Source organism: Pieris brassicae, chromosome 1 (assembly GCF_905147105.1).
Source record: "Pieris brassicae chromosome 1, ilPieBrab1.1, whole genome shotgun sequence".
Taxonomy (NCBI): Eukaryota; Metazoa; Arthropoda; class Insecta; order Lepidoptera; family Pieridae; genus Pieris; species Pieris brassicae.
Genome location: NC_059665.1, coordinates 15,487,544 through 15,514,207, shown reverse-complemented (window position 1 = coordinate 15,514,207; position 26,664 = coordinate 15,487,544). Strand labels below are relative to the sequence as shown.

At 33.4% G+C, this 26,664-nt stretch overlaps 2 protein-coding genes across 3 annotated transcripts; one reads left to right on the top strand and one right to left on the bottom strand.

Annotated features, from left to right (window-relative positions):
• Positions 1–621: 621 nt before the first annotated feature.
• On the top strand, positions 622–10,772 carry LOC123714369 (transketolase-like protein 2). Its single transcript, XM_045668604.1, has 13 exons — positions 622–814; positions 2,440–2,557; positions 3,289–3,506; positions 4,439–4,589; positions 5,563–5,790; positions 6,024–6,211; positions 7,375–7,446; positions 7,758–7,881; positions 8,387–8,535; positions 8,852–8,969; positions 9,185–9,296; positions 9,934–10,053; positions 10,357–10,772. The coding sequence occupies exons 1-13, from the start codon at positions 717–719 to the stop codon at positions 10,527–10,529; spliced, it is 1,869 nt and encodes a 622-aa protein (XP_045524560.1). The 5' UTR covers positions 622–716; the 3' UTR covers positions 10,530–10,772.
• LOC123714354 lies at positions 10,622–26,070 on the bottom strand. 2 transcript variants are annotated; one of them, XM_045668585.1, is made up of 3 exons: positions 25,947–26,070; positions 13,705–13,771; positions 10,622–13,581 (listed from the first exon to the last, which is right to left on the bottom strand). In XM_045668585.1, the coding sequence occupies exons 1-3, from the start codon at positions 25,984–25,986 to the stop codon at positions 11,670–11,672; spliced, it is 2,019 nt and encodes a 672-aa protein (XP_045524541.1). In that variant the 5' UTR covers positions 25,987–26,070; the 3' UTR covers positions 10,622–11,669. The 2 variants fall into 2 exon arrangements, with proteins under 2 accessions (XP_045524541.1, XP_045524550.1); XM_045668594.1 differs by lacking the exon at positions 25,947–26,070 and adding an exon at positions 19,062–20,318.
• Between the last annotated feature and the right edge of the window lie 594 nt (positions 26,071–26,664).

The window sequence follows — 26,664 nt, the reverse complement described above, 5'->3', positions numbered from 1 at the left end:
TTGGCTCTCCTACCTAAATCTCGGTTACTGAATTCTTGGACAAACATTTGGCGTTCTTCAAGTCAGACTAAAGGTCGATATTACAGCACGATTCAGGTCGATATACCTCCTAAACCGTGGTTTTCAACTCTGACGCTTGGTAAAGCTATCACTTCGACCCTTATTCGTATGAGGCTTGGCCATGCATGCATTCCCTTGCATTTGGCAAGGCTTAAACTTTTACCTAACGATATATGTCACTGTGGCAATGACGTTGGGGATTTTAATCATATATTCTTTGCCTGTCCTCAACATGACCGTTCCGCTTTTATTTCCTCGCTTTTGTCCATTAAAATTCCTTTTCCTACTTCAATCTCTATCCTTCTATCTAATATAAATATTGATGTATATAGAATTTTAGCCAGTTTCATTTTTCATAACAATATAAAATTATAATCATTTATGTACTTATTATATACCTAATTTATCTGATCCTTTTCAAAATTCCGATCCAATTTCCAAACCAATAAAATAAATCTAATAACACACTTCCTAACTTTTTTGCATGGCTGACGCACAAACCGTGCAGGCCAAGAAAGGGAAAAAAAAAAAAAAAAAAACGCCGGAGAATGATTATGAAATTTTGCCACTTGATTTGTTTGAGCGTTTGAACGTGCGCGTGGTGTGGTGTGATCGTGGAACTTGTTCTGTTTTAGTTTATTATTATTTCAATCAAAATGAAGGGTGATAAGAAAGTAGACCTCCAGGCTCTTAAAGATATTGCCAATAAGTTGAGAATCGACAGTATCGTAGCCACAAATGCATCAAAATCCGGGTAAGGAAATAACCTCATTGTAGTTTACCGCTTCCATGAAGGACTTATGAAGGTTATTTTATTAGCTTTTGCATACGGAATTGTTTTCTAAGTTCAATCTATGGCTTTAGACTATACAATCTCACGTTTTAAGGAAAATACACTTGTATATTTAACTACCGTTAAAGTAACCTTTTTGGACATTAAATTCATGACTACGTAAAATTGTTAACGTCCTCTCTATAACATTAAAAAAACTATTAGTTTATAATTTATTTTTAAACCATGACTGTAAGTCAACGTAGATCATTAGAGAACTACATTATCATTTATCTATTGATCATCTTGATTATTAATTATAGATAACTTTTATTACCGATTATATTATGGTATTGCCTATACATACCATATAGTACCTACTTACAAATAAATGTTATAGTACTATTACATCTGGTGGAGGATTTTTCATATTCATAACTTTTTATTATCAGTACAAGAAAGGTCACTAACAGTAATGAGATTACATAATAGTGTGATAACATTATTCACGATATAAACTTAATATGCAGATATTTTAATAAGCTGTCAAGAGTCAATAATGTATGAGAAGGTCATTTGAATGTTGGAGTTTATGGTTTTTCATATTACCTTTAGTGTTACTTAGCAAGATAAAAATAGAGTTACCATAAACTTTCATTATTATAAACTGAATACAGAAGTTTAATTTATTATTATCCTTAATCTTCAACAAGTATTTAACACAATAAAGCAGGAAAATAACAACTATAATGTAATTACAAAATTACTACCCATTATAAAGTTTGTAAGAGATTTTATTGTTTTATCTTATCACTGACAGAAAAGTCATGCTCACGCACAGCTTTCAAACAACTACAGTTATTTTGTTGTTGTAAAAAGATTTGTGCTATACTAATTGTGTGTCGTACTCGCAACAATCATATATAGTTGTATGCGGCCAGTAACATTCGGACAATTGTTAAATCTGATTTTAATAGGTATATAATTGCGGGTAGTCAAAGTGATAATATTGATCCTAGAAAAATAATAATTTAATATAGTTAATGTTAAAAATATACTGTAAAAATTAATAATTAGACAATATCAGTTGGCTATCATTCTCTGGCAAATATAGTTACTTTGTGGATAATGGAATAAATGCCAAAAATTGACTTTTCAAAAGTGTAACTGTGTTATGAACAATAAATTTTGGTTACTTTTAAGTTTATTGCATGTATGGCTATCGTTTTATTGTGATTATTTTAAGTTACAATGTTATGTTAATCTAAAGTATTATTCTCATGTCAAGTCTTTTAACCTTATAGGTCTATATATATTTGTGATAAAAAGGTAGAAAATTTTGTCAACTTAATATGCAATGAATTTTTAAAAGTAATAACAAAATTTTATTATATGGTTTAGTTAAATGATTGCCTTTTGCAACAATAAATTTGTTTACATAACCAAGTGCATGTAATGTAACCAAAGCTGTTTTGTTACTGCAATTTTTATTACATAAACTAAATTTTAAAAATTACTGCAGGCCTATAACTGACAGGTTTGAGTTCTGAATAAATCAAATTTGATTTGATCTAGCTTTTATATCTATTTATAAATATATATTCCAGTCACCCGACATCATGTGCATCGATGGCCGAGATCATGTCAGTGTTGTTCTTCCACACCATGAAGTACAAGATTTCAGCACCGAGAGACGCTTCAGCTGACAGATTTATACTATCCAAGGTAAAATTTGTGATGAACAACTTTATGTTTAAAACTGTTGCTGTAGTAATATAAAATCGCTTTTTATGGAATTAACATTAAGACATTAATATACAGTATTAATAATTACATTGTAATTTATCATTAGAAGTAGAAGTTTCATTAACATTTGAGTTCATAAAAAACCTTGATTCTAATAAAGTTACATTGACTAATTACAATCTCTGGCATAATTCATTATTTTAAGTTATCTGGCAAAGTTACTTGCTATTTTTATTAACAGCCAGTAATGTTGCAATGATTTGAAATAAATTTCGAAGTGAAGATAAATCTTAAGTTGCTGTCTCATTAATATATCTGATTGTCTTATTAATTTACACTAATAGTCTGCACTGTTTCTTACTATGAAATGCATAGCATTATGCATTTATTACAAACAGTGCAACAGAAAATTGTTTGTCGTACTCACCCAACCTACATTGGTTGATGTGGGCAGTAGCATTCAAACAAGCAATTACATAAAACATTGTGGTTCTTGTGTAAAAATTCGTTATAGTAGTGAATTATTAATTGTGTAATACTATTATGAAAAACAAATGCACAGTACATAATGGTTTTCGCTGATTTACAACAGGCTAATTTCAAAACTTAATATTTTAGTAACAAGTTACCAACTTAAGTGCTATTTCTTCCCATTGTATTAAGGTTAATTAGAGTATAACAATTATGATATATTAAATTACTTTATATAGGGTCATGCAGCCCCCATATTATACGCGGCTTGGGCTGAAGCTGGTCTCTTCCCGGTTGAAGACCTAAAGAACCTACGGAAATTGGACTCTGACCTTGAAGGTCACCCAACTCCTCGTCTCAACTTTGTAGATGTAGGTACTGGCTCCCTTGGTCAAGGGCTTGCTGTAGCTGCCGGCATGGCTTATGTCGGGAAATACTTTGACCAGGCTCCTTACAGGTAAAATTCAGATATATATACATCATAAATAATGGAGCTCCATCATACTGTAAATAAAAATTCTTAATATACATATAGTTATTGGTTAAATATTATTGTCTTCATATTGAACTTAATTCTGATTTAAAAATCTCAGAACAGACTACTAGTACTACTATTATCTAATTAAAAATAAAATTTAAAATTAGCACATGATGGAAATAAATATTTATCAGCATTCATAGCACTTATTGAGACACCAATGTACCTATGATCTATACTGTATCATAAAATTATTATGCACATTATTAAATAAATACTGTGCAAAGACCTCTTTTCTTGGCGATTCCTTTAAGGTCTCTGCAGTTAGGCTATGGAATTCACTTCCCGTCCCTATTCACTTAGCTCCTTCTCTATCTTCCTTTAAATTTCTTTTTATTGTCTTTTACTGTATTCTACTTATTCCTTTAAATGTATTTTTGCACTACTTGCCTATCTTATGTAATTTAATACATTTTTTTCTTTACTCACAGTCGTTGCCTGGAAGAGATCGCTCGAAAGCGATAAGGCCCTTGTTGCCCTCCTTTTGATTTAATTATTTTAATATTTTTATTTTCTGTATTGTAACGAAGTGTTAATAAATAAAGAGCACTGCTTATTTATAAAGATGCAATAAATAATTGTATCTTAGCTAGCAATGCAAAACTAAAGATGTTTGCCGTACTTATGCGACCGCTATCGGTCGATGTGGGCAGTAGCATTCATACATTAATATTTTCATTATTTCTTAGTACCGTCACACTATTATCTAGAGTCAGATAAAAAAACTCCTATTCATTTCCTGTGGCAAAGAGCACATACTAGCTATACGTTTTTTTGCTAAGCATCAACAAACAATGTACTTTAGAAGCAAGGCTATTAAAGAGTAGGTCTTAGTCTATATTGCATTACAGGGTGTACTGTCTTGTTGGAGACGGTGAGGCTGCTGAAGGCAGTGTATGGGAGGCATTGCACTTCGCCGGCCACTACAAATTAGACAATCTTGTGGTCATCTTTGATGTCAACAGGCTTGGACAATCTGAACCAACCTCACTACAACATCAGGTTAGCTTCATTACTTGCAAAAGTTCGCTAATTGATTGTCACACAGTTACTTTTTAATCAATATGATAAGATAATAAGTTTTTATTTATTTTATAATATATTTATCCATTTTAATACTTGCAATACCTAAGGTCATAAAAATAATCAATATTATAAATATGTTGCTTCTTTGTTGCACAAATAAAAGCGGTTTAAATTACTTATTGTAATCGTAGACAAGTTGTGCAAAATTAATTAAACCATTAGTTTCAAAAATAACAGTTGAAAGTGTACTTTAATATGTTACGTAATGTGTTAATACAAGGTCAAGTAAATTTACCAATGAGTCTACAGTGGCTACAGTTAATATTTTTAAACATAATCATATAAAATATCTAGTATTGGTTTAAAAATCCAAAATTATAACAAAATGTCAAGGTAACTAAATTAACTAATACTATATAATATGTTACAATTTTTTTTAATATTTCATAGCAATATGAGTTAAACTTTACAGAATTATTATATATGGTTAGAGAGATTTTACTTAACATTGTAAGCCTAATATCTTATCTTGTCGATGATAACTAAATAAAAATGTGTGCGTGTACTAGTGTGTATACACGTAAGAAGTGAAACTTCTTTATGTCCTTATTTTTCGAAAAATGATCTACTATATATCTTAACAGAAATTGGTTAGATAAAGTTAAATAAGATAAAGTTTAACAAAAGGATTTTATTATCATAGACATGGATACAATTATTTTATTTTACCTTATTACGACTATTACAGAATTTCATTAATTGTAATAGAATTATTACTGTCATTGTAGTCGTTATTATATATTTTTGTTATTAATGGCTTTGAATCTCTTTGAATCAACCGTGGTAGGGACAAGAAAAAGATGGTGCGTAACCAAAAAATGTGACGATTTTTTTTAAACGCTGATAAAGAAGTTTCACTTCAAAAACTAACCTAGTAAACCTTTATCAGATGGATGTTTATGACGCCCGTGTGAAGTCCTTTGGTCTGCACTCTCTGGTAGTGGATGGTCATGATGTCTCTGAGCTCGTGAAGGCCTTTGATGAAGCAGCCTCCGTCTCTGGAAAACCCACCGCCATCATTGCCAAGACCTACAAGGGTAGAGGATTCCCCAACATTGAGGATCAAGACAATTGGCATGGAAAGGCTTTGGGGGGTGATGGGGAGAAGATTATCAAGGTATGTTTAAAAATTATAGTTAAATGTCTCGCAAGGAATGGATCCCGGGCCCTCCAGATTACAACATACTTATTAGTCTCGACTGTTTTAAGGTACACCATATTACAACGCATACTTGACAGTGTAGAATTGAAACTCAATGGCGATTTTAATCATGAAACCTTAAAAATAATTATAAGTGTTTTATTTTATCTATTAAGAAATGAATAATCTAATAGAATCTAAATTTGTAGCATCTGCAATCCTTGATAAAGAACCAGACCATAACATTGAAACCGGCTCCCCCCGTGTCAGCTGCCCCACAAGTGCATATCGCGGATGTGACCCTTTCTTCCCCACCAGCCTACAAGAAGGGAGAGCTTGTCGCCACAAGACTTGCGTACGGAACTGGTCTAAAGAAGATCGCTGATACTAACCTCAGGTAAAACTATTTTTAAAATTAATTATTCATGTGTCATATTTATAAATATCATAATTAAAAATTGAAATTCGATAACCATGCATTTGTCGCAGAAAAGTAGTTAAATCAGAAAGTTAATTAAATGTCGATATTCAATCAAGTCGCTAGCATTTTGTTTTAAATAAAGCAGCGTAGAAAACGTTATTGTTATTTCGGTGTGAGCAGTGTTAGCCAAGTGGCTTCAACGTGCGACTCTCATCCCTGAGGTCGTAGGTTCGATCCCCGGCTGTGCACCAATGGACTGTATTTCTATGTGCGCATTTCACATTCGCTCGAACAGTGAAGGAAAACAACGTGGGGAAACCGGCTTGCTTTCAGGCACGGGAGACTGATCACCTACTTGCCGATAAGATTAACAAAATGATCATGAAACAGATACAGATATCTGAGGCCCAGACCTAAAATGGTTGTAGTGTCACTCATTTATTTTTATAGTTATTTCGGTGTGATCGTAAAGGACTGAGAGCCTGAAAATTCCGTGTTTTGCTTTATTGTAAATGGTTGGTCTTGTTGCCTAGGAACGTTTAAGAAACTCGACGTTCACTCACTTGTCTGACGGAACTATAGCGACTTGATTGAATATCGATTTTTAATTAACTGTCTAGAGATTCAATTAACTCTCTGAATTAACTACTTTACTGCGACACGTATATAATGCTTGCCCTATTGACAAGAATTAATCCAATTTAAATTTATAAGCATTCCATTGTTTTATGTAAAAATTCATAAATGTACATTGTGTGTTGCCTAAATATACAATCCTAATTCCTCAATATGGACTATCTAACAAAAACACAATTGTCAAGATAGCGCGTACAAAGTAAAAACAATCTGCTTTACGAGTATTATCTAAATATTTGTAACTGGCAATATTATGCTAATAAGCGATCGTTATTAAAATATGTAAAAAATATAGCAATATTTGCTCAATGCACTACGTACTATCATAGATTGTGTATAATAGCGCTCTCTACATACGTATTGCTAAATTAATGTGTGTGTCGTACTCACACAGCCACCGTTGGCTGATGTGGTCAGTAGCATTCAAACAAGATAGTTTTATGTTTGTCTCTGCATGGTGGATGGAAGTAAAAAAAATACTAATAGCTGTATTTCTTTCCCAGAGTCATCGCCTTGGATGGCGACACAAAGAACTCAACATTCAGTGACAAGCTGAGAGCTGCCTACCCAGAGAGGTCGGTGATATTGAAATATAACTTTACTTTTTTGGTTTTCCTCAAGTCTTATACCCGCATTTTTGTTTGTACTTTTTGCTTTAATATTATTTTTCCCATTTTATTTATTTAATCGCTATATCTATGACCCAGTTTATTAATTTCTATTTATTATTATATACTGCAACTTTGTATTGTACATATTAAATCTGCTATGCTACAATTAAATTGCCATTTCTTAATTCCATTTTTAAAAATACATAATAATGTTTAAGTATAATAATAATAATTTTTTTTATACATATATCATTATCAGTCTTAATTAAAATCAGATACATCGAGTGCTTCATAGCGGAGCAGACGTTAGTTGGTGTGGCGACGGGAGCCGCGTGTCGTGACCGCGCTGTTGTCTTCGCCTCCACTTTTGCCGCTTTCTTCACCAGAACTTTCGACCAGGTAACATTTTTTAACAGTAGTAACTGGAGTGTGTGACTACTAATAATGTAAAACATCATGAAAGACTATTCGTTCATTTAGTTACTTTTCTATTTAAACTGAAGACACACAAACAATACACATGACACACTACGAATCATCATCAATCATAATTATGCACAACTTATGAAGACTACAAAAAAGGAAAAAGTTTAACTCCAATGGCCTAATTTATTTTTAAATTTTATAAAAGTTTGTTCAACAAGGTTAATTATGATACCATATAAATATTTATCAGCTTTATTATATATATATATATTATTGCTTTTTTGTTATATTTTATATTATATATAAAACTATAATATATATATTATAGTTTTTATTAGCTATAAGTAGCTTATATTCATTCGGGCCTACGATTCTATAGTAATAGGTCAAATAATCTTTACTCTTGTACTCACAAAATTTGCCGTATATTTTTTTTAAATTGGTCCTTCGATTCGGATTAACTGTAAGTGTCACACAGATCCGTATGGGCGCTATCAGCCAGTCGAATATTAATTTGGTGGGGTCCCACTGCGGTGTTAGTATTGGAGAAGATGGACCGTCTCAGATGGGTCTTGAAGATATCGCTCTCTTCCGTGCTGTGCCAACTGCCACTGTCTTCTATCCTAGGTAACAAACACACATTATTTCTTACTTTACATGACTAGTTAAGTAGTAAGTTGTAACTTAGTCATGTTATTCAAAATTTTCGGAGTCGGTTTTTACATACAACATTAAGTAAGATTATAGCAACGCTATCAGGATCATCATCTCATCAGGATAATAGATACAACAATTACCATGTTACTTGGTTATATACCAATATATACTTTGTTATATTATATTAAACTACTAAGACCAAATATCTTCATAATTTTATGATGTACAGATTGTATAAAGATACGAATTTTTTGAAAGTATATAATTTTTTTATATATATTTATAGTGACGCAGTATCAACAGAGCGTAGCGTGGAGTTGGCTGCCAACACCCGCGGCATCTGCTACATCCGTACTTCACGACCCAACACCGCCATTATTTACGATAATGACACCGTTTTTAAGGTAACTTATCAATTATATCGAACACAAACGTTTATATTCTTGACTACTTTACTCGGTAAGGGATGAATTCCCTACAGTTAATTTTGTGGTTTGACATTTGTAAGCTTCATATTTTAGAATCTGAAATTCTTAGTGGAAATAAAGTTCAAAGACTTTTATAACCTTTTTTTTTTCAAATAAATTAGATTCAATATATCTTAAAATTATATTTTCAGGTGGGTGAAGCCAAGATTGTCCGTGAGTCCGCCAAGGACAGCATTTTGCTGATCGGTTCTGGGGTAACTTTGCATGAGGCGCTCGCCGCCGCTGATCAATTGCAACAGCAAGGTAATACAAATTTTTACTTGTATAGTCATTAGGTATTCTAACCAGTTTGTCATGTGCGCCAATACTGTCAATAAGCGTCCGATTCTGTATCCGAAGGACTATTTATACGTGAGAACGAAATTTGTTTTTATGAAGTAAAAATTTAATTTAAAGCTGGTCGAATATATTGAGTTTATTGCTATTCTTTAATTTATTTATTAAGTACACTATATTCTGAACTAACAAATTAGTCAAATGAGGACTAATACTCGGATTTCAATCGTGAAGCGTCTAAAAAGAAATATAAACGCCGATGAACTTAACAATACTGATAAATATTTGGTACAAGCCATGTCATTATAGTTTTATTATCGGATCAATTAAATCATTAAGTAAACTCATCAACTGTCTATCGGATATTATTATTATTGTCTAGCCGTTTATAACTGATTTTGATGAAATGTTTTGTATATTCAAATGGATTCAAGGAGGGTTTATATTTACAATTAGATGTTTGTTTTAACTTAAGACGTACAGAACAACTTCTATCGAGTCCGCTTGTAATGTTTATATATTTTTTGGGTTTTGCAAATTCATGTTTTCCTATTCTGATTGGTTAAATCGTTGACCTCTCCTAAGCTTATTCGTAATTTTTCAGGCATCAACGCACGTGTGCTGGACCCGTTCACAGTAAAGCCCTTGGATGAGGCCGCTGTAAGAGCTCACGCGCACGCTGTTGGTGGAAGAGTGCTAGTCGTTGAAGACCACTACCAGGCTGGTAAGTACTTATACTTTTTTCTTAGATATTTATAAGAAGAAATAATTAAGAAATTACAAGTAAAAGTGTCAACTAATACGTGTAGGCTGTAAGCTATATCGTAATTTTTTTTTAATTAAATATTTCCTAGTGACAAAATCAATGTAATCATTAAATGTGTTTAAACCAATGTGGTTGGAACGGACTAAAAAATGTTGAATGCACAAAACGGACGCAGAAATGTGTCTGCCATATGTCGCATTTGAGGATAAGTAAATAAAGTAATAAATTTTTCAGTCTTTTTAAGTGTATATTATTTATCAGGTGGTCTCGGTGAGGCGGTCTTGTCCGCTCTGGCTCTGGAACGTTCAGTGGTCGTACAGCATCTCTACGTAAAGGAAGTCCCACGTTCAGGTCCGCCCCAGGCTCTACTCGACAAATATGGAATTTCATCCAAAAACATTGTTCTCGCAGCTGGCAAACTACTGGCTGTTTAAATGCTGCAAACCTAACTGACCGAACACTAGGTGGAGGTCAAATATGTTTGTGTCATTTATTATTGGTTTAAAAGTCTTTTTAAAAAGGTCTGATCTAGCATTTAAAATAAGAAAATATGTTAAAAATGAGAGTTGAAATTCTGAATTCATTCCAAACTGCAATATTAAGCCAAAATGCTATTGTTCCTGTTAAATTTCAACCATAGACTATGCCGTTGACTATGGTTTCGTTCCTTATTCACCGCACACATGGTCCCGTGTCTGCGGTGGCCACAGAATGCATATTTTTATACATAGGTTATATTGTTATATACATATATATTGAGGATTTTTATAGATTTATACGGAAAGTGCCTTAGCGAGGATTTGGGCGATATGGGTAGTTTTAAGGATAATGTATTGCACATCGTTTTTTTATATTCTTATTATATTTTCTGTGATGTCTATAGAATGGTTGTGCATATAATGTTATGTATGTAAGGTACTATGTATGTTTATGTAATTTTATATTTGCTTTGTTCGGGACCAATTTGTTGATTTATTTCTATGATGGACAGTGTTTAAAGGAACAATTGTCTTCCGTAAAATATTACACATTTGAGTTAAAGTTGTTTATTGGTTTACATTCCTTTTGCATTTACTTTGTAAACGCGTTAATAAACTTTATTTCAGTATAAAATGTTTTAATTAATTTAACAAAATGACTAGATCCACTCTACATTATTTACATATAAATAATGGGAACCGTACACACAACCACATATACAACTTTGTTTAAGGCTATAAAAGGATGGAAAAGTTAAATTCAATATAACACGTTTTTCACAAATTAAAAATCACTCTTGACTGTCTGCGATTAATTTAGTAATTAGTTAATATATAAATAGTAAAAAGAGGTTCTATATGACTAGTTGAGTAAGTACTCTTAAATAGAAATAATTAAACTAACTCCATTTTTTAAGTCTTTAAAACAGCCAACACACTGTTAATTATATTTAAAATTATTTCTATGTTCACACTACATTGGACGGCAACGTGATTGTCAAATTCAATCAAATTATTCGATAATTAATGTAAGTTAAATGCATTAACGACCGACGGCGGTCGACAAGTCAAGCCATGAATATTATCTTCCAGTGATCACCCCCATTCACCAGCCTCATTGGCCGCAGTGGCCTGTCCTTCCGAATTCTCTTGCGCCGTTCTCTCTTCTAATTCACCGGGAAGATAGTCCTTCCAGCTTCTAAACAGATATCTCGTAAACTTTCTCAATTGCCTGAATTTACAATAGGTAGCGCCTTCTGCGGACTGCAACTGTTGTGTCTGTATTAAAAACCCTTTTTCTTTGAATGTCTGTTCCAACTTCTCCCTTTGTAAAGTCTTTCTCGACTTTCTCTTCTTCTTACTGAGATCGTCCTTGAGCACCAAGCTTTTCTGTGGTGGGGAAATCGATGGTGTTGGTGCTATCGAATGTATTCTCTCTTCATTGTTCTTTTGGATGTAGTCGTAGCCCTTTGTTCCTTTTGTACCAGTTCCACTGTAGTACCTAAAGTTACCACCAGAGTCTACAGAAAGCATTTTCTTTTCTTGTAATGATGGTTTCGAGCCTCCAGTAAATTTAAATTTGCAAATACTTACTTCAGCAGTAGGCGTGGACGAGTTGTTCCGAGCAGGCATAGGTGGAATAAAAATTGCTGATCGCTTCCTTTTTACAGGGCCTTGATTAGGATTTGGTGAAACTCTTTTTTTGGTTGGCTCTGGGCTTTTATCTCCCGATTGTGGAATCATTTTAGGTTCTAGAAGTTCCGAAATTTGCTTCAATACTAGTTTATTTTTATTTTCATCGAATGACTTTTCTGTGGGACTGTTAGCACTTGTTTGTGTTAGTTTAACTCTGTCCTGAGTTAGTGGCAACTGTCCAGCAGCTGCCAGCTTTTGGTAATACAGGAGTTGTGTTTGTATTGCCAATGGATGCATATATATGCCAGCGTTGGGCCAATATACGTATCCAGGAAACTTTTCATCATCTGCATTAGTAGTGGACTGAGCCGGTTCAGATAGGGTGGGAGAGACATTCCTCGTCTGGTATGAAAGGTCAGGTGAGCTGCTGGCTGTGTGAGGAAGGTTGGTGTTTCTCTGTATAACTGATATAGCGTTTGGTTGTTCACTCTTGATGCTGTCTGAATCTCCCTCAATTTCATCTTTGATTTCTGGCGTTGACGTGTATATGTTACCAAATTTCTTTTGAATCTGTATTTTTAAGTCTCTTAGGTCTCTAATGCATAGATTCAGGGGTTCATCATCGCTGTGTAAGGGACCAGCGGTAGTAAGTGGCGCCTCCGGCATAGGCTCGTCTGGACTACAAAATTTGGGAGGCGTGGGATTCTCTAGTCTTCTTTTGTTTTCCTGTGACAGCTTTCTTTCTAATAAACTTGTAATAATTTTGTTCTGAAGATTTGTTTTAGTGGGAGCGGCAGTGTTTCTGAATTGTTGGCACGTCGTAGAGCCTAATTTATCACCGGGTGAAGGCTGGCCGGGTACTACTGTTCCATAGTTTTCGTATATTAGATGGCAGATGTCAGCTTTTTTTGGTTTGCGGCCGCGCCTGGGCTTAGAATTATTAAGTGTCATCTCACCCATGTAAGGCAGGTCGTCGTACGTCATAATTTTACTCGGAGCCACTCCGGCTTTTTTCTTCTTGTCTTCTTTGGTCTTGGCAGTCATGTTGACCGCCGCTTGAGAAACACTCCGATTTCCGTCGTTTTGTGCGCCAGCTAGACGCTGAGCCCACAATTTAAATGCTTCATTGGTAATATTAACGTCGCCTTGCTCTTTGAGTTTTTCTGTTGGTTTTTTCTTAGCTGAAGCCTTGAGGCTCTGCTCGTAATGATCAAGATATTCCTGTGGCAATGCTTGGTGGTGAAATTTGAGCTTCCACCTATTTTTTTGTCTGTTCCGAATTTGTTTAACTTTTGGCTCCACTTTTTCGCTGTTACGTTCTTTGCTAGATGATAACAGCTGTTGACGAAGCAATTCCTTATTTTCTGATAATCTGCAATGTGAAAAACTCTTAAGTATTACGATTAAACATAGGCTATTCATACTATAAACATTCTATGAGATTTGGAATTTCATAAACAAGAATCATTTCCAAAAAGTAAATTGTGTAACGAACCTGTTAGTCGGCGGTAGGGGCGCAGGCGCAGGACATCCTTCGCCGCAGGCCACCCGACGCATTACTTCTGTAAACAACACACAACTGTCATACAAAACTATAATTTTTAATAAATAGATCATGTATTTTTAAAACTGCAAATAATTGCCTAACCTAAAACTATAAAAACAGTAGGTGTATATATCTCATTATCAGGATAATATATATCAGAAATTTATATAAAGTAAGGCGATTACCTCACTTATTGCAAAATACTAAAGATGATACATTCATTCTCGTAATGTATATGGAACTGAGTTTTTGTAAGAAATATAAAATTAACTCGACATCCGCATCACACGGCATTGAATCTGTCGCCGCATGTTAATAATAGATCTATGAATACCACTAGGCTTTATGGATTAAGGATGTAATATGAAGCATTCATCTCAAAAATAATAAATATATTCAATTTAAAAAAAAAGTAAACCTTCCAAGAAACCCTATTCACATTACATTCATAGTTCGGATTTTTATGAGTTTTAAAGCGAGTTATTCGACAACAATAAATACATAATTATACTTAATCTCACGTTTTATCGAAATATAGCAACTTTTAATTATTTCAATAGACAAATCATGATATGAAATACGTAGTTACTTTAACGTAAAAATAATGCTTAATAAATTAACGTTTATATCCGTAAAAGGAGTTTTATTTAAATATCATGTTCATCAAAATGCGAACTGTAAAATAAGATTGCTTAATCGTATATGCCGCGTAAACAGCATGCGTGTACAACTGAATGGTAAGTCGTAATAGCACCTAAATATGTTATGTGTCAGTCAGTCAGTGTGTCCGAATCGGGAGCTCGTGAAACCCGAGTGCCGCCAGAAATATCCGCGACTTGCTTTACTCGCAACTTTCGCAATCCCCATACTACGAGTACTACACGTACATTCAAAAGTCCAATATTTATGTCATGAATTCAAGATACAGTTTAAACTAAGACTTATACTCATTTAAAATGTAAATTCTGTTTTAACACAATTCAATACAAAGAGGTGAAATAAAGAGATTGGTTTATGAAGAAATTATAAAAAAATACCCGATGTATTTTTTATAATAAAACATATAGAAAATAACAAAGCTATATATATACGCATATATTTTGTTATCGATTTAGAACACGATTCGACCCCGCGGTCAACCGAACAAACAAAGCTTTTTAATTTTACTTTAGATAATAATGACGATCAACGCATTACTAACTTGTTAAAATAAACTGTAAAGTTTATTATAAATTTTATACGATACGTTTAAAAAATCTTAAAGAAAATTAGACGGAGACATAGATTTCCGCCGATATATTGAAAGGGCGAAAGCATAGTGATTAAGCTATGTGACATATAGACTAATTAAAAAAGGGTATATAGTCATAAAACATGATAAAGCCTTTCTTTGTTTTGCTAATCATTAATGCATACTATGAACTTCGCTAAGCAAAGGTTAATGATAAAACGTAAGTAATTGCGTAACGTTTATGTTATTTAATTTATGATAGTGAAGATAAGATAATTTTACCTTAACTCTATATTTATTATTGATCAAACTTTTATATGATAGCCGTGGGTGGGCAGTCACCTAATACGTTCATATTACGATCACAGCGTAAAGACGATTATTTTAAGACTATATACATATGATTCACCACAACAATAGCTCCTAATACGGCGGTAATAATAACTTGAATTATTTCGGCACTTTGAATTATCGTCATGTGACTCATTCTCATTTTTGATCATACTCATTATTTATTAAAACTGTATTTTAATTTTCGCTGAAAGAAGAGTCAAATTATATCGCTTTTAAAAGTAAGTTTAGAGACCAATCAAAAGTGAAACCGACTTGAAATGAAAACGGCAGAGAATGAACCGAGTTTCCAAGATTATTATAACGAATATTATACAAAATATAATATATTTCTGGTGCTTCCCTCGCTCAACGAATAAGTATGCACTGCTAGGTACCTTAAAGGGGCCAGACTTTATAAATTAGTTCAATTTTCTATTTGTCTATTTTAATTATTATTCTTACTATGTATTAAGAATGTTGTAAATACTGTATTTTGGAAATTAATGCTATAGCTTTGAAGTTATACGCACGCACCACCTCTATGTGGAACTAGCTGCCCACTAAAGTATTTCCGAACCAATTCAACTAAGGGCCCTTCAAGAAAAGAGCGTACCAATTCTTGAAAGGCCTGCACTTGTCTTCTGGCAATGTGAGTGTCCATGGGCGGCAGTATCACATAATATCAGCCTCCTGTCTGTTTGCCTCCTATTACATTAAAAAAATGTACGCAAAATTTAGAGCGCTTTTTTTCGAAATGTTACATTATTAATACAAAGTTCATAAGTCTAAAACCAATTATTTAATACCTATCGAAATTTAAAAATGTATTGTAATAAAGGAAATAAAAATTGTATTTTCTTAAACTATAACTACCTAACTAAATTGTAATCAATATTTTCAATATATTTCCGTGGTGTGGCGAATTAATGAGTGTTACGTGTTAGTCGGCAGACAGCCAGCACCGTGGCGTCACTGTTTATATCCGCCAACAGCTTACACTGAAGATTTTTTTCTAATATGGTCTATTAAAAACTAGTTTATATGATATCGATGGATTATCTGATAGAACAGCACTGAAAATAACGAATGTCTGGAAGTCAAAATATTAATATCGAATGTCAAACCTGACATTATCTTTAACTGTAATCAATATAAAGTTTGAAATTTTTGAGAATTTACAAGAAGTTTAGATACGAATAGGTATAATATTAGTGTTTTTTTGTAATATTGAGTCCATATCGCTAATCTGCCTAACTAGCTGTAAGAACACGGACAATAGAGTATAGACAAATAAGCTTAAAGGGAATTTTAATAACATCCTTATTTGGCGCAAAGAGAACGGAATTTATTTGCATGAATCATAAGATGCGTAGGCGCAACTATAGGGTTGCTGTCCACTAAAGCATCGAAATATCCCGTTGACGTTTTGAAGCACTGTAACAATCTAGGAATGTTCAAGGACGAGAGACGAAGAGCCAAAAACTCAGCAGAGTAATTATTTTCTATTATTTTTAAGATAAATATTAGGAAAACTTAACAAGTCGAAAAAAGCAATTTTTCGACTTTTATTATTATATATATTTGTGTATCAAAATTTCGATTGACGTTACTAAAAGGTAATAAAATACACTGGAACTTATTTACATTTTAAATATAGTTTAGTTGTTGTCGTGTGCGTCAACCCTAATTAATAGATATAGCTTTCAAATGCATTTGAATTAATCGTAAATCATACTAACACATGCAACTTTCGCTTTTATGTCCATTGACTTATGTATTTAAATTATTTCTGGCATATCCGGAGCGTAGGCCGTTTTATTTTTAGGGTCTTTACTGGCAGCCATAAGTTGATTGCTTATAATTTTATATTATATGTATTGATGATGGTTTCCATCGCTGGATTGGATCGTGGTACCCTATAAAACCCTTTTCCAATAATTGGCTGGATTAGCACTCTAGGTAAGTCGATTACAATTGTGAAGGAAGGATGGTGAGCTATTTCTCCAACCTAAAGAGAGGATCCTTGACCAGTCTAACCACTGACTGGCTGACGTGAAGGCCCCAGTGGCTAAGGTCAAGAATTTCTATATATCCTTAGCCGTCGTATTAACTTCGTTAGTGATTCGTGACGTCATCGCAGTGATTTGTAAGCGCAGATTGTAAATGTAATTATAATATAATAAAACCCAATTTCGATGCCTTTCAATATCTACAGTGCTTGGCATCACGTGGTACGAAAACTTTTAAATCGTGTAAAATAACAGATAACCCTTCATATAGGGACAGTAAATCTTTAAATTATTTTAGTTAAGAAGCAAGCCAAATCTGTATATGCAATACTAGTTAAAACATCTATGTTTGAAATATTATTATTGCTTGAAGCACTAATATCATCTTATTCTAAGGGTTCAAACCCACGAAGACGCGGGTCAAAGGTACCACAAAGTAAATAGTAGTTTGAATATATTTCTAATTATTTGTGTTCAAGGATGGAGTGAAATGATTTATTAGTTCTTGAATTTGTACCAATTAAAATATCAAATTAAGCGTCTGATTTTATTATACATAGCCTTTGATGTCATATATTATTAAGCAATTTTGGAGTTCATGTATACTGAAATGTATAATGTACTTCTCGAATTGTGAAACTAGTAACAATAGTTTTACGTCTGTATTAACAAATAAAATTATTAAAATTATAATAAATTGTTTAAATTACTAATTTCCCATGATTGGTTGCTCTCCCGATAAGGTATAATGGGGCACATTCAGAAATAGACTCATTTTTGTGTTTTATTTCCCGTTTTAAAGGCGAGTACCTAAACAAATAAATATCGTTTGGCTGGTAAACCCGTCGACTCCTTGGATTACATACCTATACGTCGTGCTGGTAAACCACTGAGTGACGGAGGTGATAAGTTTATTAAGGGGGATATTATCTATCTATTCACTAAGATGTTTGTTATACCTATTAGAAAATAAAATAATAATAACACTTAATTAAATTAATATACCTTGTAATAATACCTTGCAAACTAAACTATTATTATTGTAAAATAATTAATATTAATACTCACATAGAATATGGCGATTATTAAATAAAAATGATTTTACCATAGTATATTTATATTTATTAATTAGATTAGACCCTAAATCACATATTCCTTTAACGATCTTGTACAGATCTTTACGTGAATTCTGATAAAATACACTCTCTTTTCAAAATGTCAATTCAATAAAGGTCATGTTAGACACATCCTATTTGGTATTCACTATTAGCACGGTGAGACTTGACACTAACCTTATAAGAACGAGACGGTACTTGGATGCTTTCGGCAATAATTGATTTAATAAACAATTGCCTAAAGTGACACACATTTGAGTTTACATTTGTTCTACACTGTACAAAAGCCAAATCTAGTGGAAAAAGTTGTCACCGTTACAATATATGAATCACTCATTGCAAGACGATACTATATACTTAATAATCCGCAATATCAAATCAAACTTGATACAATAACAACCAATACAATGGTTTTGTTTTAATTTAAATTATAGAGATAAACGAACCTGCCTCACTAATAATGACATAAACACGCAATAACAGTTAGTACACCGATGCCACAATCACAAAATAATTTCTATGCTTAAATCGTAAATTATCACGGTATCTGTTATCACTGTCACTGATAAGAACCACTTTCCCTGTATAGGCATTAGTAACACACCACACAATAATCACCTCCACCCTCGGGCAGCATGTCGAGTGACATCCAGGTCGGTGACGTCAGCTGTGGGTCCGCAGACCTCGGCAGTAGATGCACCGCTGCAACAGGGACGCTGGAGGAGCGTGCGTGTGGACGCGAGCGACGCACACTAATCTATATCGAGGCAAGCCGACCAAAATCGCTATAGCTTTCGGTTTCCATACGGCCTAAATTTAGAGGCCGCTCGCTACAGAAATAAATGCGTTTTTACGTGTTTTTCACGAGCATTAGACGGGAATAGAGAGGTTCGCGCAGCCTGGTGCTCTGCCAGCGAGAAACTCGAGATTCGTGCCATATTTGGCAGGCGCGATTCCCATTTGGTAATGTATCGGCTTGCGGCGGGCTAATTCTGAACTCGGCCGGGAGCCGGGATGCGTTACCTGCCGCACGCCGGCGCCTGCCATGTATGGATGCTCGTTTACATTACACTATTCACTCACCAACGACTGCACGCTGCAGCCGTACTCGATACACACGTCACTGTTTTGGCGCGAAAGTTTGGCGCGAGAGTTTGGCGATCTGCGTTTTAACTGTTGAGAAAATTTAGACGTAACACATTTTTCTCTCTAACATCGATAATCATAACTGGCCTTTTAGGTATATGTTTGTAATTATGTTATATGATTGTTAAACAACAGCGCTAATGGATTCAAATTGCCTGTACAAGTATGAATAATTAATATTATGTTCAAGCAGCTCGCCCACATGTGCGTAAAGTCTAACCTTGGCTACTGCAACTTGACAGATAATTTATAATAATAAGTTGCTGAGATGCACTATGAAATTAATCAATATTCAATATGTTTTATATTCATATCTAAATGTCTGAAGAGGGAATATATGCTTCGAATTAGATGCGTATAGGCATCGTGTTAAAATAATATTTGCTAGTATATGGTTAAAAATACATTTGCGATTGAGAAGTTATATTGAAATACTCAAAGCGATTTTATTAAATAACTTTGGCTGTCTAGCGTCCCACAACAGTACATTTCATTTCGAAAATAATTCGTCCAGTAGTTTTTAAGATTATTCGTTAAAAAAATTCCTTCTTCAAAACAGATTTGCGGTTTACCTGTTACAGTAAAATACTAAAACCTTTGTTAAATATAGAGAAATATATCTTAGCCTGTTAAACAAAGCCTTAAGTTATAATGAGTGTTATGCATAACTGGTTGCATTAGCATAGTAGTCCTTTGGCCCACGATTTGCGTCCCAACACGAGTTAGCAAGACCATATTAGCTATCCGCGTAGGTTTTATTGTAACACCTTATTCCAATGTTGCAAAACACTTTACTGTCGCAGTGCTTATTACGCGTATATCATTCTTATTTAGGTAGAATGTCGACAATATTTTGAATTATTAGTATGTTATAAACTGAAGCGTGTTTTGTTTGAACGCGTTAATCTCAGGAACTACTGGTACGAGTAACGTTTAATACACCACCACGCGGATAACTGCGAGGCCCAACTGTACTGACAATAAAGCACTTGGTGATTTCTTTTGTCAGGTGATATCTGTATTTTTAAGGATAAGACAGAAATCAAAAGTTATAGACGTCTTACATTATGCCTAATAGAATATCGACTTTAAAGACAACTATATGGAAACAAAAGGAAGAAATAAAGAGCGTCCTAGAAAAGAGTAGATAGAAGATATACAAGCGATACAAGGAAGCGAATGGATAAGGAAAGATAGATAGAGATTTGGAAGAAGCTGAGTGGGGTTATGGACAATGGTATTGAAGTTAGTTACGACAACGAGGAATAATAAATAAAATTATTAAATGTAATTAGAATTAGTAATAAACATTGGACGGGAAATAAACAGGTCTTATATAGGTATTTCAATAAAATTTGTAGGTGGTTAACTATTACTTATGAATTTGGAAATACTTTTACGATTCGCCACAGATTTTTACAGAATAAAATGTATTTAGCAGTTGTCACTAGAATTCGAATGATTCCGAAAATGTTAGCAACTTAAAAGTTTAAATTTAAATCGAATAAATATAAGAGTACCCTAGTACCAATAACTATAAGCAATATATTGTTACGAGCTAGGGGATCGGATAGAAAATGCCGTAGATTTCTTCAAGGGTTTATTTCTTGAAAAATCAATGAGGAATTTATGGGCACAAAATTAATTGCAGAGATTCACTAATAACACACAAAAACACAGTCACTAAATACTTCACTTATGCACACTTCACACAGTACTTTATCACTTATATTCACTTTATTCGCACTTTATCGCTTCGGTGTTTCTCTCGTGTAATCGCATTCAAAACTAAAGGCGTAGTCGCGTTTCGGCTCGCTTATATATCCCTGGGAATAATTCTAAACAATATTCGAGAAATTTCTAGGCGGGCTTGCTACTGAGTAGCGATTGCACAATTCTAGAACGTTCGCACTCTTTGTCTCTTTCGCACGTTGCTCCGTCCTTGTCGTACGGCGTTCTAGAGTGCTCGTCTAGTTTCGAGAAAGTTCTGATCTTCTCTCTCTCTCTCTCGTATCATTTCGTCCTTGTCTCACACCTAGAAAGTTCGGTGTAGAATATTCCTTCATCAAAGGGGTATAACTAGGCCTGAAAACGCCTGAAAACGGGTCTCCTGAAAACTGCACCACTCGACTACACATGTTCTGAAACCGACTGAAAAAAGGTTTCAGCTTCCTGAAAACTAGGGTAACATTATGAAAATTACAATTTTCTAATATGTGATTGACCCTCTCCTGAAACGGTCAGAAATCATATTACAGCCTGCTGAAAAGTTCTCTAACTAGTGGAAAAATCTAGAAACATGCAGTCGACCCGTCTTCGTAACAATATGTACATTTATTATGTTTTAAATGTATGCCAGACATAGTAGTTTAATACTTTTCTAGAGTATAAAAAGTAATCGTACTGTCTAGATTAAATGTGTGTTGTTCCAACGACAGTAAGTGCGTGCTCCTATTTCACCATGCCTCCTGCTGATAGAGGACAAATATAATATATTTTATTATTATTTGTTAGTTACTTAAGATGTCATGTGAAACTTGGCGATTAAAAAGAGGGTCGCAGAGTTGCTAGTTCTCCTCTTCCGTTCTACGCCTTTGATTTGAGAACTGGTAGTAAATGTAACATTAGACATTTCATATATATTTATTTTTTGATTGAAATGATTTTGAATTTTGAATTGTTAAACACTAGATATATATATCTCTCTTTCTATTTTGTTATTAAGAAAAATCTCATCTTTGGCGGCGCAACCGTGCAGGGTGTTTCATACTATCAGTAATTATTTTATGTTACCAATATTTTCTTTAGTGGTAGTTTTAGAATAATTTGTCAAAGTCATAGCAGAGCTAATGCTCTTCGCCTTTACGTAGGCACCTATACTTTTACTAAGTAAAGTTTATTTTTACACAGATCAATGACCACAGGGGGTGTGGCCAGTAAACAGCGATCATGAGCAAAAACTGAATTGTCTCCGGCCACCGCCCACAGTTGTCATACATGGTCGGATCACTGTCGGTCTAAAGCTAATTGATTTCTTGCTACCACAATAATTTTTACTGTCAGCTTTTAATCATTGCCCCAGATATCCCACGTATGTACCCACTGTGTCTAATTTATAATTAATTTTAAATGCATACTATAATTTATTGTGCGAATCATATGTCATACAATTATATAAGCTGGTAGAATTTGTTATAATAACTTAACGCTGGGTCAAATGAATCAGTTACTATGAAAATACTGGAACCACGTCCTTAACCTTAATACACGCTTTATTTTGACAGGTTTTGAAACTAGAATTTATTTTTATTCAAAAAATAAGCGTCGCGCACACTTGTCTTGTTGTAGAAATGTCCAATATCGAATTCACATATTTTGTGCCTTGCTTAGAAACAGCATACTGGTATGTCTAGGTATAATCAATTTTCTTAAGTGGATATCTGCTGATTATCAATCAAGTGGCATAGATGAAGTGGATCTAAGTGCAGTGGGCGATGGCCGGTGACCCACGCCTACATATGACAAATACATATTGCTAGTAACGGACCTTAATTGCTCACATTCACTTACTATGTGAAGATACTCAGAGTCTAATATTCTCAATTTTATCAAAAGAACGGTTCAACTTGAATTAAAAAACCTGATTAGAAATTAACTTAAAATTATTTTTTACATATTTATGTATAACGAGATCAAAATAATTGGAAAATCTAAATCAAAATACTGTTGGAAATCTTGGTCTTTCCTAAACATTGAATCCTTGTGAAAATTGTTTAAACTTCTATCATACTAATCACTATCGTTTAAGGCTAGCAAATAACAATAAAAGATGTCATTTTCTTAATAAAGAAGGCAATAAAGTCGCAAAAGGTGATGTTTGCGACGCGTGGGACCGTCTTTTGGCTGAGGAGCTGCAGTAGCATGATGGACGACTTACGTGCCACGATCTTGTAGATCAAATCTTATTTGGTATATTTAAATAATCAGTTTATATACTAATAATAAACCCGTGAGGCAAAAATTTTCAAGGGCTGATCTTAGAAGCATTTCTTTATTATAGATTTTCAGTTATAGTTTTTTAGCCTCAAGGTTAGTTTATTTATTAATAGTAGAGACTTAGCCTAATTTTAAAATGTATGACTGTTGATATGTTTTGACTTTCATTCTTGTTTAATTCTTGTCTCTGAATCTTATCCCTCAGACACGCGGGCTTTCTCCGCAGTACAACTGCGGACATACAATCAAAAATAAATTGAACGCACGGCCTCACTTCAGAATAGCATGTTTAACCACTTGGCAAAGACTGTTTACTTCCTACTTGCGTGGCGCGGAGGAAAATCTCAAAACCCAGAGACGCTAATTATACTGAAATGTCTTTTGCAATTGTGATTTTGACAACGCTTATATTTCAGCAACCAATTAACTTATTTAAACGGAGCGTTGGTCCGAAGATCTCCATGTAGTAATAAAGAATATTGTACCTACAAAAAAGGCTTCTCTTTGTGTGGGATATGATTATAATAGTATTGGTGTTTCCTTATTCCCATATGTGTATAATGACTGATATTCAAGAATAAATAATAACACCAAATCTGTTGTTTTCCAAACTCGGCGATTATAACATAAAACTTAATTTAAGTACATTACTGAGACCTTTATAACTCATATTTCCATAATCTTGTATGATTGTGTTTCGATTGTTGTGATTCATTGTTTGTACCTATACTTTTGATCGTTCTTTTCAAATAATTATGATAACGAATAAAGAAAGTTTCAATCAAATAACATCTTTGTAGAAAGCAGTAGACCTTTAGCTTTAACACACTCACGTTTTATTGTTCCTGCGTTCGATCCCAGAACAAAATTAAAATGTAATTTTACATCTGGTAGGTACCTCATTAGAGACAGGAGTTTAGACCAAACCTTTAGACAGCTGTAATGAGGTATCTCTTAGGTTATTGGACGAACAAAACTTAATTGCGTTAATACGAAATAAATTTAACAAACTTGAACTGTTTCTGTTTATAGTATACAAAAATTTAAGATGGTGTTGGATCAATGTAATCGAACGCTAATTTAATAGAAATATTTCTTTATTCGATCAATATATGGTCACTAACTTCAACCACATTTTGTAACAGGTTCTCAATTATGATCTATCAGCAGTTGTCAATTAATTACCTCTAATTAAGTAATGATCTGAGACCACCAACACGACACGCGTCAATATCAATTTTTCCATAAAATTTACTGTAAAGGCTAGTCGACACTAGGTAGTTTATTTATTTATACCAACAAGGCCACACATAAAAAAATACGGAAGTTTCACAGTTTAGATGGATAAAAATTACCAAATTTAAAAAAAATATATATATATCAAAAGTACCTAAGATGGCTGTCGGAAATATTCGATTTATACGAGATAAGTTTATAAGGATTTGTTGTAAGTTTTAAACACTGTTTTAGTGATAGTTTTTTTTTTATTAACTCATGTATCTGTCAAATAAAGTATTATCAACATATAAAGGTATAAATAATTTTTTATAATATACGCTTTTTATATCCGATATTTTGTATATAAAACATATTAAGCTAATTGAAAAATTCATATAAAAAGTATTTTAGCATTACAATTAATATTAAAAAATATTTTCATACATGTATCCGAAGCTTTTGTCATGTGATTTTGTCGGAAAGGCAAAGTTGACACCAAAAGTACAGCCTCCGCTACTCCTACGCGATATCGACAATATAATACATTTTAAAATAATGATAGGTCATTAAGTATGTTGTATTGAAATATATTTTTGTACGCGAAAACATTAGCTGAGAACGTTTTCCTCTTCAAAAGACAATGTAACGGTAAAATGTGTCATTAAATCACTAAGTCAGTTAAGAAAAAACCCTATTCTTCAGCATGGCAAATCTTTGCTAATATTATAAAGAGGAAACATTTATATTTTAATATATTTATTACGGTATATTTATCAATAAAATAAAATTACTGGATGAGACGTACGTAAAACGTCCCTACGTAAAACTATTTTTTCTTTCCAAAATAATATACAAAAATAAATGTCTAGCCATGCCAAATCGGACAAGCCGCTAGTGCAAATACAAACAAAAATAGCGAGTTTATGAATAGAATGGTAAGTATACACGGTACAGATGTTTTAATCTGCTAACTAACTAGCTAACTAATTAATTTTAAAATATTAGCCATTTATATTATATTTTATTCCGAAAATCGAACACGGGAGTCGGGAGTCTAACTTCTATGCTGTGATTCCAACCCAAGCCACAGACAGAAAACTACTTAAATATATATTTTTTAAATAATGAAGTTGTTTATCATACCTTTTATAACGAATTCTGTAATCACTTTAATGGGACACATAACACATTAACACTTCACTACGAAATCACAAAAGTACAATTTCAATTCACAATATTAATTATATTTTTATGTAATAATATTAACATTATTATAATACTATAGATAATATAATAAAAAAGCATAGTGCGCCTTACTAAAAATCGCGGGAAGCACTGTCAAAACATGGAATACAGTTAAATTGTATATTCAAACTGGTTACAGCAAAACCTCCGCGGTGGGACAGAACGCCCACAGAGTATGTAGAGGTGCAATGAGATCATTATAAGGTTTACCACGCAAACAATTCACACTGCTATAAATACAATAATATAGACAGGGGATTGTAAGTTTTTTTTTCCGGAAAAACAATAGTTTTAGGTTGGTTCGGGACGCAGATATTATGTGTAAATTGAAGCTGACCTGATTCCGGTTACCAACTTAGACAAAATGTTCCTCAAATAATCCCGTTTCAAGATGCTTCCGAGGTATGTCCATTCACCTGCATGTTTCGCGATAGATCCAAGTCAACAATTTCCAGGAGGAAAGGAACGATGTAACGATTATATAAGTGACAGACTTTGCCGAATGCTATTACGATTAATAACAAGTCTGTGAAGAATTGCGTGTGAATTGTATGAGTTTTCGTATTATCTCGGCAAAAAAACTTAAAAACTTTATTTTTACTACTAGCAATGCCCA

What these genes read in the sequence shown, in the direction of transcription:
- LOC123714369 (XM_045668604.1), top strand. Translation starts at nt 717, where the DNA reads ATGAAGGGTGATAAGAAAGTAGACCTCCAGGCTCTTAAAGATATTGCC. An exon ending in ATAATGACACCGTTTTTAAG is followed by an intron (nt 8,970 to 9,184) that starts GTAACTTATCAA and finishes TTATATTTTCAG; the next exon opens with GTGGGTGAAGCCAAGATTGT. An exon ending in TGATCAATTGCAACAGCAAG is followed by an intron (nt 9,297 to 9,933) that starts GTAATACAAATT and finishes GTAATTTTTCAG; the next exon opens with GCATCAACGCACGTGTGCTG.
- LOC123714354 (XM_045668585.1), bottom strand. Translation starts at nt 25,986, where the DNA reads ATGTGTCCCATTAAAGTGATTACAGAATTCGTTATAAAAG. An exon ending in TACAGAATTCGTTATAAAAG is followed by an intron (nt 13,772 to 25,946) that starts GTATGATAAACA and finishes TGTTGTTTACAG; the next exon opens with AAGTAATGCGTCGGGTGGCC. An exon ending in CCCCTACCGCCGACTAACAG is followed by an intron (nt 13,582 to 13,704) that starts GTTCGTTACACA and finishes TTCACATTGCAG; the next exon opens with ATTATCAGAAAATAAGGAAT.